General features: G+C 36.5%; 1 protein-coding gene across 4 annotated transcripts in view; it reads left to right on the top strand.

Moving 5' to 3' along the window:
* UBE2K (ubiquitin conjugating enzyme E2 K) overlaps positions 1-8,795 on the top strand; it is a 67,394-nt gene extending 58,599 nt beyond the window's left edge. For all 4 annotated transcript variants that reach the window (XM_025437022.3, XM_025437023.3, XM_049108673.1 and 1 more), the window contains 3 exons: positions 455-554; positions 4,382-4,510; positions 4,802-8,795. In XM_025437022.3, the coding sequence (XP_025292807.1) occupies positions 455-554; positions 4,382-4,510; positions 4,802-4,876 (304 nt within the window). In that variant the 3' untranslated portion in view covers positions 4,877-8,795. The remainder of the gene's footprint in view (positions 1-454; positions 555-4,381; positions 4,511-4,801) is intronic.
* Positions 8,796-13,336: the final 4,541 nt, after the last annotated feature.

The raw sequence follows: 13,336 nt of genomic DNA, 5'->3' as shown, positions 1-13,336 counted from the left end.
TTCAGGATGGTTTGAATTGCTCTTAGAAATAGAAAGACTGGGGATCCCTGGGTGGTGCAGCGGTTTAGCGCCTGCCTTTGGCCCAGGGCATGATCCTGGAGACCCGGGATCGAGTCCCACGTCGGGCTCCCGGTGCATGGAGCCTGCTTCTCCCTCTGCCTGAGTCTCTGCCCCTCTCTCTCTCTCTCTCTCTCTCTCTCTCTGTGACTATCATAAATAAATAAAAATTAAAAAAAGAAAAAAAAAAGAAATAGAAAGACTCATTCGTTCATTATAAAGTCAAGGAGAAAAAAATATGATAGGCAGATATATAAATTTCTATAACTTAGTTATATGATTAAGATAAAAATCTAGATTATTTTTAGCTCCAGTAGTTTTTATATTCAGAAAATCACTTAACTTTTGTCACGCTGCATGTTCTTAACTGAGATGTTTTCTTGTTTTGTTTTTTTAGGGCTGCAGCAATGACTCTCCGCACGGTATTATTGTCATTGCAAGCCCTTTTGGCAGCTGCAGAACCGGATGATCCACAAGATGCAGTAGTAGCAAATCAGGTAAGACTTGCTTGTACTTACCTATGAATTTCTACTACTGTAGTGATTTGCAGTGTTAACACATGAGCATAGTTCTATTTAGAAAGACTAAATTTGGAAATGGTTTTCTTTCTCATGGTAAGATTATTTTGTCAGATGTAATAGCGAAAACCTACTGATTTTTAATACACTACTTTGAGTATATGATGCTTTTTAAAAAACTTAATGGAAATTTTCAAACACAATGTCAAAATATTTATATAGTGAATACGCATATTCCTACCTGCATCTGGATTCTGTGATTAGCATTTTACTATACGTGCTTTATCATGTGCGTATCTATCCATCCCTCCATTTAGTGATAATCCTTCCCTGGTAATTTTAACCAGCTCTTGCTGTGACTGAAGTGGCATAGTGTAAAAGTTACCAAGGATCTTAAAATTGCCAGATGGAATAAATATTTTTTAGTTTTGATCTTTCAGTTGATGTGATCTCCAAGGCAGAGGTCCGCAAATTACACCTAGAGTTATTGTTTTTGTAAATAATGTTTTATTGGAATACAGCCACATCCATTTGTTTACTTATCTGGTCCTGTGAGAAACCCTGTTCTACGCCATTAGGATTTACTGAGCTTTTTTTTTTGTCCCCCACTTGGAATTTTTTTCTTCTCTTAACTTCTAACATACTACTCTCTTCTCATCTTGGTAGTTGTAGTTATTCCTTCTTAGTTCCTACAATTATTTCTTTTCTTCCTTCTAAAAAGAGTTCCTTGGTTTAGACATCATTCCTTTTACTTTTACTGTTGTATATGGTCACATGGATGATCATATCTACACTGATACTATCACCTGTAAGTTGAGAAAATGTTTAGGCATTACCTCTCCTTGAGTGCAAGAGCCTGTTCAGAACTGGATAGTTATATATGTTTCATGGATACCTCAGCATAGCATTCCCAAAACTGAATGTAGAATCTTAAATCCTCAGGGCAGCGCGGGTGGCTCAGTGGTTTAGTGCCGACTTCAGCCCAGAGCGTGGTCCTGGAGACCTGGGATCGAGTCCCACATCAGCTCCCTGTATGGAGCCTACTTCTCCCTCTGCTTATGTCTGTGCCTCTCTCTCTCTCCGTGTCTCTCATGAATAAATAATCTTAAAAAAAAAATCTTAAATCCTGCAAACGTGACCATCCTTCTATGATACCATCGCCTATTTAGTTAAGTATCCAAGCCACAGACTTGAAATTCTCTGTGCCTTCTTTTCTCTTGGTGATTCCATTCCCAATATCTCTCATACTTCTCTGATCGGCCTTAGTTCACATTTTAAAAAATGTCTTAGTTCAACTGCTCTGATAGCTGTCCCTTCCTTCATCTACTTGATAGCAGTGAGCTTTTTAAAGTAGAAATCTTACTTTACTACTAAAAACTTATTAGAAGCTCGGATATCACCTACTTGGTAAATCCAGATTCTTTGGTTTGCAGAGTTTTTCCATGATTTAACTGTCCACAAAACCAGCTTCATCTCCTAAATTCTTATTATTCCTCGGACTCCCGTTTTTTATGGACTCCTGCTTTTTTTAAGATGTCATTCATTTCTACCCGTCAGTTCACCTGGTCTGCTATGTTTCCTCTGCCTGGTTCCTATTAATAAACCTGTTCCTTTCCCTTGAAAAGCTGTTTGCTCTGGGGTACCTGGGTGGCTCAGAGTTGAGCATCTGCCTTTGGCTCAGGTCGTGATCCTGGGCCCTGGGATCGAGTCCTGTATCAGGCTAGCCTCTCTCTCTTCCTCTCTCTCTCTCTCTCTCCCCCTCCCTCTCTCTCTCTCTCTCTCTCTCGAATGAATAATTAAGATCTGAAAAAAAAAATCTGTTCACTCCTTATTTTCTGTATATCCTTATTAATATAATGTTTGTTTCAGAGTGCTTAGAATTAGGGTTTTACATGCTATATATATGTGCTGTTCGTTCGCTTTTGGTAGTCGGCATGGCTTGAAGTCTCAACTTTGATTTCCTGTGGAGTTATGAGCCTCAAGGGCTGAGGCTGGACATGGAACTTTCTCCAGCTCCTAGAACAGTTCAATAATTTGACATATTTCCTTGTTTAGAATTCGCAAGAATTCTTAATACAAGTAGAAACTAGATGTATTATTTTAATATATAATAGAAGCATATCAGTCTTAGAATACTCAATACATATAATTTTACTTATTTTTCAAAAGATTTTACTTATTTTATTCATGAGAGAGACAGAGAGAGGCAGAGACATAGGCAGAGGGAGAAGCAGGCTCCCTGCAAGGGATGCCAGCACTCCAGAATCAGGCCCTGAGCCGAAGGCAGATGCTCAACCACTGAGCCACCCAGGCATCCCCATGTAAAGTACTTTTAAAAGGAATACTAAAGTGAATTGAACAGTTACTTTAAATGTATATACTTCCATTATTAAGTAATGTTGGTTCCAAAGTATTTAAGAATAAATTTATCTGGGCAGCCTGGGTGGCTCAGCGGTTTGGTGCCACCTTCAGCCCAGGGTGTGATCCTGGAGACCCAGGATCAAGTCCCACGTCAAGCTCCCTGCATGGAGCCTGCTTCTCCCTCTGCCTATGTCTCTGCCTCTCTCTCTCTTTCTCTGTATCTCTCATGAATAAATAAGTAAAATCTTTTAAAAAAACTAAAAGTACTGTATGGTGGGTTCATAAACATCTCAAAACATGGTATAAATTAAAATACTGCATATTAGGGCATCTGGTTGACTGACTCAGTCTGTGGAGCATGCAACTCTTGATCTCAGGATTGTAAGTTTGAGCTCCATGATGGGTGCAGAGATTACTTAAAAATCTTGTTTTTTCCTTTAAGTTGGCTCCATGCCCAACATTGAGCCAGAACTCAAAACCCCAAGTAAAGGAGTTGCATGCTTTACCTCTGAGCCAGCCAGGTGCCCCCAGAATAAAATCTTTCTTAAAAAGCCTTTGCACATGGTATTTTCTTGAATCACTGTATATTAATACAGTTTCAGCAAAATAGCAAAGTCCACTTGTATTCTATTCTGAGCTGTGGTTAATATGAAAGTTGGTTTGCCTGGGTGGCTCAGTGGTTGAGAGTCTGCCTTCAGCTTTGGGGCATAATCCTGGGGTCCGGGATTGAGTTCTGCATCGGGCTCCTGCATGGAGCCTGCTTCTCCCTCTGCCTGTGTCTCTGCCTCTCTCTCTTTCTCTCTTGTCTCTCTCATGAATAAATAAATTTAAAAATATATATATGAAAGTTGGTCACATTTGTTACTGTCCCTACAATTTTAGAAGCAGATAATTCTCTTTGGTTGTATAATGTTTCACACTTTGCAGTGTTTAGAAAAATATGTGTACATCACTTCACTGGTATTAGTTTTCTGTTACTTACATCTATTGAAATTGGAGATTAAAACTGGTAAGTATAATTGCTCTTTTTCTTTTCTTTTTTGGTCAACATTTGTGAATCAGAGCTTCAGGTCAGACTTTTTTTCTTGAGTGACCTTGTTTGCAACAGAAAGTTGAATCAATCACATTTTATTTATTTATTTGTTTATTATTTTATTATTTTATTTATTTATTCATGAGAGACAGAAAGAGAGAGAGAGAAAGAGAGGCAGAGACGCAGGCAGAGGAGAAGCAGGCTCCATGCAGGAAGCCCAATGTGGGACTCTATCCCAGATCACGCCCTGGGCTGAAGGCGATGCTAAACCCCTGAGCCACCAGGGCTACCTAGAATCAATCACATTTTAAATGTAAATTATTTTTACTTAGAAAAAGCCAGTTCTTAGGTTATTAAGTATTGAATATTGTGACTGCATTGTCATATTGTTCAATTTTTTTCTTCATTATAGTACAAACAAAATCCCGAAATGTTCAAACAGACAGCTCGACTTTGGGCACATGTGTATGCTGGTGCACCAGTTTCTAGTCCAGAATACACCAAAAAAATAGAAAACCTATGTGCTATGGGCTTTGATAGGGTAAGTACCAAAAAGCTTGCTTTTCTGATGTAGTTATTGATTTAAAATTATTGCTGCAAATCCTTGGCTGACAAAAGTCGTTCAGAGATGCTATAAATCAGGTTTTATAAACTTCTGTTATTATAATCAGTGATTTTTTTCCCCTTTGGCTAATTCCAGTCATTGGTTTAGAAGCTTGTTACGCACTACAGATACAAGGTGTGATTTTTCAATATGAAGACAGTGCATGATTCAGTATTTTAAAAATATGTTTTGAGATTTGATTTTTTTTGTCCCCTTTCTTCCCTACAGAATGCGGTAATAGTGGCCTTGTCTTCAAAATCATGGGATGTAGAGACTGCAACAGAATTGCTTCTGAGTAACTGAGGCATAGAGAAAGAGCTGCTGATATAGTCAAGCTTGCCCCTTCTTGAGGAGCATCAACATCTGTTATTTTTAGGATTCTGCATAGATTTCTTTTAAACTGGCATTCTTGCCTAATGATGTTATCTAGGCACCATTGGAGACTGAAAAAAAAAAAATCCCTGCTCTGTAAATAAAGCTAATTAAACGTCTGTGTAAATTTAAAAAGGGGAAATACTTTAATTTTTTTTTTCTTAATAGTGTAAAAATTCTTTGAGCTAAGCTAAAACCATGGAAAAAACATGCTACTTTAGTGTTTAGCAGTGTACCAAGACTAGCAAGAGTTTGCTTCAGGATTTCGTTGAATAATTAAGATAATATTTTGAGTGTGTCAGGGCCATTCAAATTGTTGGTGTTGCATCACAGCTACCTTAACTGTTTTTAACATGGATCCTCTGTGCCTGTGAATTTACTTGCATGCTTGTACTTGACTTCTTAGGATGGGTAGCTGAAAAGACCACCATTTTAAGCATTTGAGAATTCTTAAATATGAGATTTATCCAGAATTGAAGATGGTGACCTATTCAGAGCCTTTTTGTCCTTGTCAACAGACTAGGACACCATATCTATTTTTCCCCTTCTTACCACACACAGCTAATATTCTAATAGTAAATTTCTCTATATTTGGTGGGGAAATATGCCGAGGGACAGTATCCCTTGCTCCATTTTTAGGTCATCCATTTGGAATGTTTTGTTATAGCTCTTCACTCTTAAAACTTTCCAATGTGAGTAATAATGTAAAAATGGAGCTGCCAATTTTGTTCCTCTTGCAAAAATAGTAAATACTTGTTGCAATATTCCCAAGATTTAATGAAAGAACCTAACTTAGTTTTTCAGTGAATTTGACATCTTTCTATTTTTAAACTGATGAAATTTTCTTTGAGAACTTGAAATGATGCAATCAACTATTGGCAGTTTTTTAGCCTAATTTTGACTTTACAGAGATTACTTTATCAGGTACTTTAAAAGTCACTCTTGATTGCATTTGCCCCTATTGACACATGAAAGCTGTGTGGTGTTCTACTGTACATACTTCAGATACACATAGGAATAGAAGTGTGTTATAAATCTAGCTTTCTTTATGATGTTTCTGATAATATGAGAATTGAAAACTTTACCTTTTCTTGTACATAGTCAGACTTTCTATTCGTATTAAAGTTACATTTCATTCTAAGTTCAAAAGTTTGAAAATTATTAGTTTTGCAAGCTCAAACACTAATGTGACCATTTTATGAAGACTGAAATGGATTTATGCAGGCAGTTCTATACATAGAAACAGTTCTTATTAAATTTTCAGGACCAATGCAGAATAACAAAAATGTAATGGAATGAGAATGAATTAAAGTAAGGCTGTATATTGAAAGTCATATTTATAAAAGGTTTGCTTTCTTCAAGTGTTATTTATCCTAAATTATAATCATTAAGTGTTTGGAAAATAGTTTTGAACCATAAATTCAGCATAATTTCATTTGACTTCTCCATAATCTTAGAAGCAATAAAAGAACCATTATTAAATATATTGTAATATTAAAGATGTGAAGGTTCTTCCAAAAACTTGTAAGGCTTTCCTAATTAATAGTAAACTCTTGTAGTTGATATTATTGCATACTAAACACAAGTTGCTATGTTTTTTTCCCCTATATATTTGCTTAAGCATAAATTTCTTTATACAATCACCTCCTTTAATTGTTATAGTTTAGTTACTTTCTAAAGATGCCAAAGGAAACAAGATTTTTCTTTATTTATTTTAAATAGCTAAAACCTTGTACTTTTCTTTATATTTTGAAGTAAGGTTGGGATTGTGTGAAAATGTGGGCAGCTTTGTTCCATTATTGGTTAGTTTGTTTTGTTTTGTTTTGTTTTAGTGGAGGGTTGGTTTGGTAATATTTGGATTATTTTAAATATCAAACACATCTACCCAGTTAACTATTTGCCTATATTATCAGGGTATATTTAATTGTCCTGTGGTTAGACAAAAGAGAATGAACTCAGAGGTTACTAAGGTCAAGCATTACATACTTAGCTCTTGGAGGCAGCTATACCTTTATACCTTGCCTTTGATTTTTATGCACATTAGCCCATAGGTAATCTCATCCAACTATACTTCAACATCCTCAGTGCCCAGGAAATTGAAAAGAATAATATTTGGTATGAGAGGTTCTCCATGATGCATTTTCATTTCAAAAATTTACTTACCTCCTTTACATTAAATGTGATAATCCCTCTCTCTTTTCTGGTGCATTTCTCACCGTCTTTCAGTTTCTTGTTTTTCACTCTTCTACAGATAAATGTATTTCCCCAAACATAAAAATTAAGGCAATTTTTCCCCCTCTGGTCTTAACGTGTTTGGGAAAAGGACACTAAAAGTGCAGGTCTAGAGAAAAGATACCCTGGTGGAAATTATTTTTTATATTTCTGACTTTTTTGTGATTCATCAGTTGTAAAGGCCTCAAAAATGATGGTTAAATATATATATATTTAATGCATATATATATATATTAAATGATACCTCATTTAGGGCAGGCAGATTTGCTAGAGGTCACTGATATTCCAGTAGGCTTTTATTATAATTGGGTGTTTCCTGGGTATGTCCCCAACTTTTAAAAAGACAAATACTTAATTGTATAGTATTTCAGTACAGATTACTGACTGAATGAATGAATAGCAATTTGTCACCCAAGTAAGTATACAGTAGGTGGTATATAAATATTTGAGGAACTTTGTACTAAATTAAATTCTTTGAGTTGGCTCCCCGAAATATTTGGAATTGTGACTGTGGTTTACTTAAACACATAATACATTCAAGTATATATATGTTTGGATTCTGGGTATTTTTCTTTTGAGGAGAGTAATCTATGAAATGAAAGTAAGACTGACTTTTTTTTTTTTGGAAGTATTTCACGATTGTTGGTGGCGCTTAAAACTATGCAAAAATAATTTTTAAAGTATCTATGAGAAAGAATTGGCAGTTAAAGTGGATATTGCTTATTTATGCACTATAGATTGCAGCATATTGTGTTACTGTTTAGGCTGCTTATTAATAAGTTTATCGCTATGAAAAGCAGATCTTGGCTATAAGTGTATGCCTGATTTGAGCTTTTAAAACTCTGCAGTAGGGATATGATAATGTTCCCACAGTACTTATAGCAACACAGGAAAAAATAAAGCATTTTTGTTGTTTTAAAGATTTAAGATGGATTCAGGCAGGGAAGCTTTGGAGTCAGGTATACTTTCTTGTACATAGATGGAAACAATGTTTGGATATGATGATAAAGGAAGCCGTCTGTTTACAGTTAACTTTATTTCATGGACTTTTACAAAATGATGTTGTATTAATCACTTTTTCTAGTTAAAGAAATTTCAATTCCAGGGTACAAACCATTGATTTTAAAAATTCGCATTTCCATTCCTTTAGTACCAGTTTAATATAAATGCTTAACATCAGCTGTTTGCTATCACTGGGGAAGAAGGTAACTTGAAGTATTTACTGATAAATAGCCTTTTCCCAATGTTACTTTTCTGCCTTGTCTAACATATAATGTCACATGTTCTGTTTGCACTGTTGCAATATGGATCAAAAATCTTGTGGCATAGGGATAGGGGAATGTTAGTATCTCCCTTGTCCTGTTTGTTCTGTTACTGCTTTATTGGACTGATCTACCCTCATAAACCTGTGATCTTCACCTAAATGTAAGTTGTGAATGTGTCACCTTTTGCTTGGTTATTTCAACCATGCTGCTATATATATCAGGTGTGGCACAGTTTTATCAGTTTGGTTCTAGGGGGTGAGTGAATACAAATCATTGCACTGTGCTGTTAAATGATCTTTGTGTGCTTGCTGTTACCTACTTTTTACAGGCATCATAATAAAAGCTAGACTATTTCTTTGGGGGGAAAGAGACTTATTTAATGTAATTTAAAGACTTTTCCAATAGAAAATGAAATGCTATTGAAAATAATATCTATTTTTTAGCTTTCAGCAATTGATGGTGCTTTGTTGTGGTGTCTGCTGGAAGTCTACTGCCATTATAGGGATTCTCATTAACCTCACTGAGAAAAGAACCTTGCTTGTTAGCTTCTCTAGATCTCTATTCTAAACAATCTGTTAGTGATGATAAATTCTGTAGGAGGGTCTATTCTGAGCCATTAACTTCCTGTAAGGGGAAAATGGGAGGGTTACCAGAAAGACCATTGAAGCAGGGTGGGCTGTGGGTGGAGGGTTGGGTATTTGTCTTGAGAATTAAAAACTACGAAACACTTTTGTACACAACTGATTTTTTTAAAAATAAACACATTTTTAAAGATGTTGAATTTTTTTTCCCCCCTTACTGGGAATTCTTAAAAATAAATGCATGCATGTTTTCCCCTGAAAATGGTTTATATCTTCTTTCTGGGTACTCCTCTAAGGATAGGCAGTTAAGCTTCCACATTACTTTGAGCAAGAAAAAGAACCATGTAGACAAGGTTCATAGTGATGAGGATATGATGATAAATGGGATAAATTATATTGGATCCTTGAATTTTAAAATGTGTTGAAACTGTTTAATTAAAGTTATTTATTTGAAAATAGAACATTATTTGGCTAGGTTCTAATCCAAAATACAGAGTAATCCAGAGTGAGTTGGTACTGAAAGTAATGTTTATTCTGTTTTCATATATGCACACAAATCATTCTGGAAAGAAGGTGCCCGTTCCCATGGAAAAGACTGAATTGTTTCAGGAAGTCCTGGGTTACTATCCTTGGATTACCCCCTGCCTCCAATACTGATAATTTAAAAGAGGCTCTATTGGTTAGGTTTTGTACTAGTTTTTTCACATGGCAAAACTGATTGTTACTTTATGTCTCTAGGGCATTCATAACCAGCTCTCAGCAGACCTATGACTTTTCTGTAGCCTGGAGATGGAATTCCTCCTGACTGGAATACCAGTATGAAGTGCTCTTTTCATGGAGCAAGCTGGATCTTTACATATTAAATCAAGAATAACATGGAATTCAAGTGAGCTCTCATACCAACCCCTAGCAAAAGATGGTCAGATTCAAGGGTAGTAAACACTTGGTATATGTTTTGTTTCAATCATTGAAGAATTGAAAATTTTCAGTGAAATAATATGAATTCTCTAATGCCTTTTAGAAGTAATGTCCTATAGTAATATACTATCTACTCATGTATTCATGTTGTAATGTTCCTTTTACCCCATTTAATTTTAGTAAAAAGACATTAAAGCACAACTTTATTCTATTTAATCTCCCTATTGTAAACTGACCTTTTAATAAGATACAAAACCAAAATCAAGAAGGCCAAGCTGTTTAAATACTCAGTGTACAATATATAGAGCCTTTTATAAATACATATAGGTAAAACAAATACAATAAAACTGGACATTTGAGACACCCAAAGTATTTTCTTACAGAGTTAATATACCTAATACTTTGTTTCTCATTTACAGCATAAAAGCTTTGCTGCATGTACAGAATATGACTAACTTGATGTAAGAGCAGCTAGTCACAGGCCTTTTCTTCACTTACACAGCTAACATACAGCTCTTTAGTTACGGTATTTATTCCTCAGTTTTTAATATGTGAAATACATTTTTCCTTTGTGCACATTATTGTTTGCATTATATTATGAGATGAATGACATGAGTCGGATACCTAGAGTCACAGGGGTTTTGTTGTAGAAACCCCATGATATTGTATTTCTATGTGCCTACTAAACTTGGTAGCATTTTCAGACCTATAATGCTATTCTTGTTTTCCTTGAAAATAGGAAATACGGAGGGATCATTTGCAAGCATGAAAAGGAAAAGCAGTTCAGGTGGGAATAAGGTCTTCAAGGAAAGTGTACCCAAACCAGTCAAATCAATGTTATGAATTGAACAGAATGTTTGATAAACTAGCTTCAACTGTAAGGTTCCATGACTTCTGTTGAAGTTACTTCACATGCACCAAACATACTTTTCTCTGTCTTTGGAGTAATAGAATAAATAGCAATTTTCTTGGTTTATGGAACCCATAGAAAATGGTCATTTAAACCACAAAATCTAATTAGCCCTGAAAGCCATTTTATTCCATTTGTTTGTATTTTAATATTTTATTCCACTATAGATGCTTTGATTCATAATTGTATCATTCCATCTGTCTTTGTATATGAGGAGATGTGTAGCTCCTTTCAGATTAACCTTATTAAGATGTCATGACATAGAGATCAAATCAAAAGACAAAAACAGATTTGAAGCACCTTGCTGGCTCACTAGGTAGACTATGTGACTCTTGATCTTGGGGTCGTGAGTCAAGCCCCACGTTGGGTGTAGAGTATTTATTTATTTATTTATTTATTTATTTAAAGATTTTTATTTATTTATTCAAGAGAGATACAGAGAGAGAGGCAGAGACACTGAGAGAGAGGCAGAGACAGGCTCCATGCAGGGAGCCTGATGTGGGACCCGATCCTGGGTCTCCAGGATCACTCCCCGGGCTGAAGGCGGCGCTAAACCGCTGAGCCACCAGGGCTGCCCTAGAGTTTACTTTTAAAAAAAAAAAAGAGTAACGGGGGGGATCCCTGGGTGGCGCAGCGGTTTAGCGCCTGCCTTTGGCCCAGGGCATGATCCTGGAGACCCGAGATGGAATCCCACATCGGGGGCTCCCGGTGCATGGAGCCTGCTTCTCCCTCTGCCTATGTCTCTGCTTCTCTCTCTCTCTCTCTCTCTGTGTGACTATCATAAATAAATAAAAATTAAAAAAAAAAAAAAAGTAACAGGTAGCCCAGGTGGCTCAGCGGTTTAGCGCACCGCCTTTGGCCCCAGGCGTGATCCTAGAGACCTGGGATCAAGTCCCATGTCCGGCTCCCTGCATGGAGCCTGCTTCTCTCTCTGCCTCTCTCTCTCTCTCTCTCTCTCTCTCATAAATAAAATCTTAAAAAAAATAACAAATTCAGGGTAATAGCTGAGATGATTTTTTTAAGGTTTCTTATTTATTCATTAGAGAGCCAGAAACACAGAGGGAGAAGCAGGCTCCCTGTGGGGAGCCCAGTGTGGGACTCCATCCCAGGACCCCAGGATCATGATATAAGCCAAAGGTAGATGCTCAACCACTGAGCCACCCAGGCACCCCAGCTGAGGTGATTACTAACACGGTTTATTTTCCTTTAAAAAATATGCTTTCCAAATGATAAACGTTTATTTTTAAGAACCAGAAGTAATGAAGAATTTATAGTGGGAAATCTCTAATCCTCTTCCTACCTGTAGTACTAATCCATTGAGACAACAGATTTAAAATGTTTTCTGGTTTTCATTTTTAGATTACTTCCAGGTCTCTAAGTAATAGACTTATATCTCTGTAAGTAACTTTAGGCTTTGTAATACCTACATTAATTACGTTTCTGTTCCACAATTACATATAGTATCCCTAATTTTATCCATAACCTTCATTTAGTACAGATGATCCCTGACTTAGAATGGCTTGATTTACTTTTTTTTTTAACCTTATGATGGTGTGAAAGCAGTATGCGTTCATTAGAAACTACACATTGAGATTTGAATTAAGACTTTTTCCTGTGTTAGTGCTATGCAGTATGATACTCTCTTGTTATGCTGGGCAGTGGCAGTAGCTGCATGCAGCTCCCAGTTAGCCACTTGATGAAGGTAAATAATACACTTAGAACCATTCTGTATATGTAATAGCCATCCTGTTTTTCCCTTCAGTACTGTATTCAATGAATTACTTGATATATTCAGCTCTTTATTATAAAATAGGTTTGATGTTAGATGATTTTACCCAGCTGTATGCTGATGTGTTTTGAGCACATTTAAAATGAGCTAAACTGGGCAGCCCCAGTGGCTCAGCGCCTACTTCAGCCCAGGGCCTGATCCTAGAGACCCGGGATCGAGTCCCACGTCAGGCTCCCTGCATGGAGCCTGCTTCTCCCTCTGCCTGTGTCTCTGCGTCTCTCTCTCTTTCCGTGTCTCTCATAAATACATAAATAAAATCTTTAAAAAAATAAAATAGGCTAAACTGGGGCACGTAGGTGGATCAGTCGGTTAAGCATCTACCTTTGACTCAGGGGTGATCCCAGGGTCCTGGGATTGAGTCCTGAGTCTGGCTCTACGCTCAGCAGGGAATCAGCTTCTCCTGTCCCTTCCCCCACTGGTACTCGCTATCACTCACTTTCTCTCAAAAAAAAATATAAGCTGTGATATTAGGTATATTAAGTGCATTTTCAATTTATATTTTTAGTTTACTATTGTTTTATTGGCATGTAATTCATAAATTGAGGAAGATCTACAGTGGAATTTAGGTTGAGGGAGGGCTGTTCCATGTATGAAAGCATTGAGAAAGTAGGGTGACTTCGGGGCAGGATATGTATAGATAAGGGACATCATATTCATTGGAGCAGAAATTGCTTTGGAACTGAAGTAGAGATAAGG

This window comes from Canis lupus, chromosome 3, assembly GCF_003254725.2.
Source record: "Canis lupus dingo isolate Sandy chromosome 3, ASM325472v2, whole genome shotgun sequence".
Classification (NCBI taxonomy): domain Eukaryota; kingdom Metazoa; phylum Chordata; class Mammalia; order Carnivora; family Canidae; genus Canis; species Canis lupus.
Note: the sequence above shows the minus strand (reverse complement) of the source record. Positions and strands in the feature narration are given on the sequence as shown.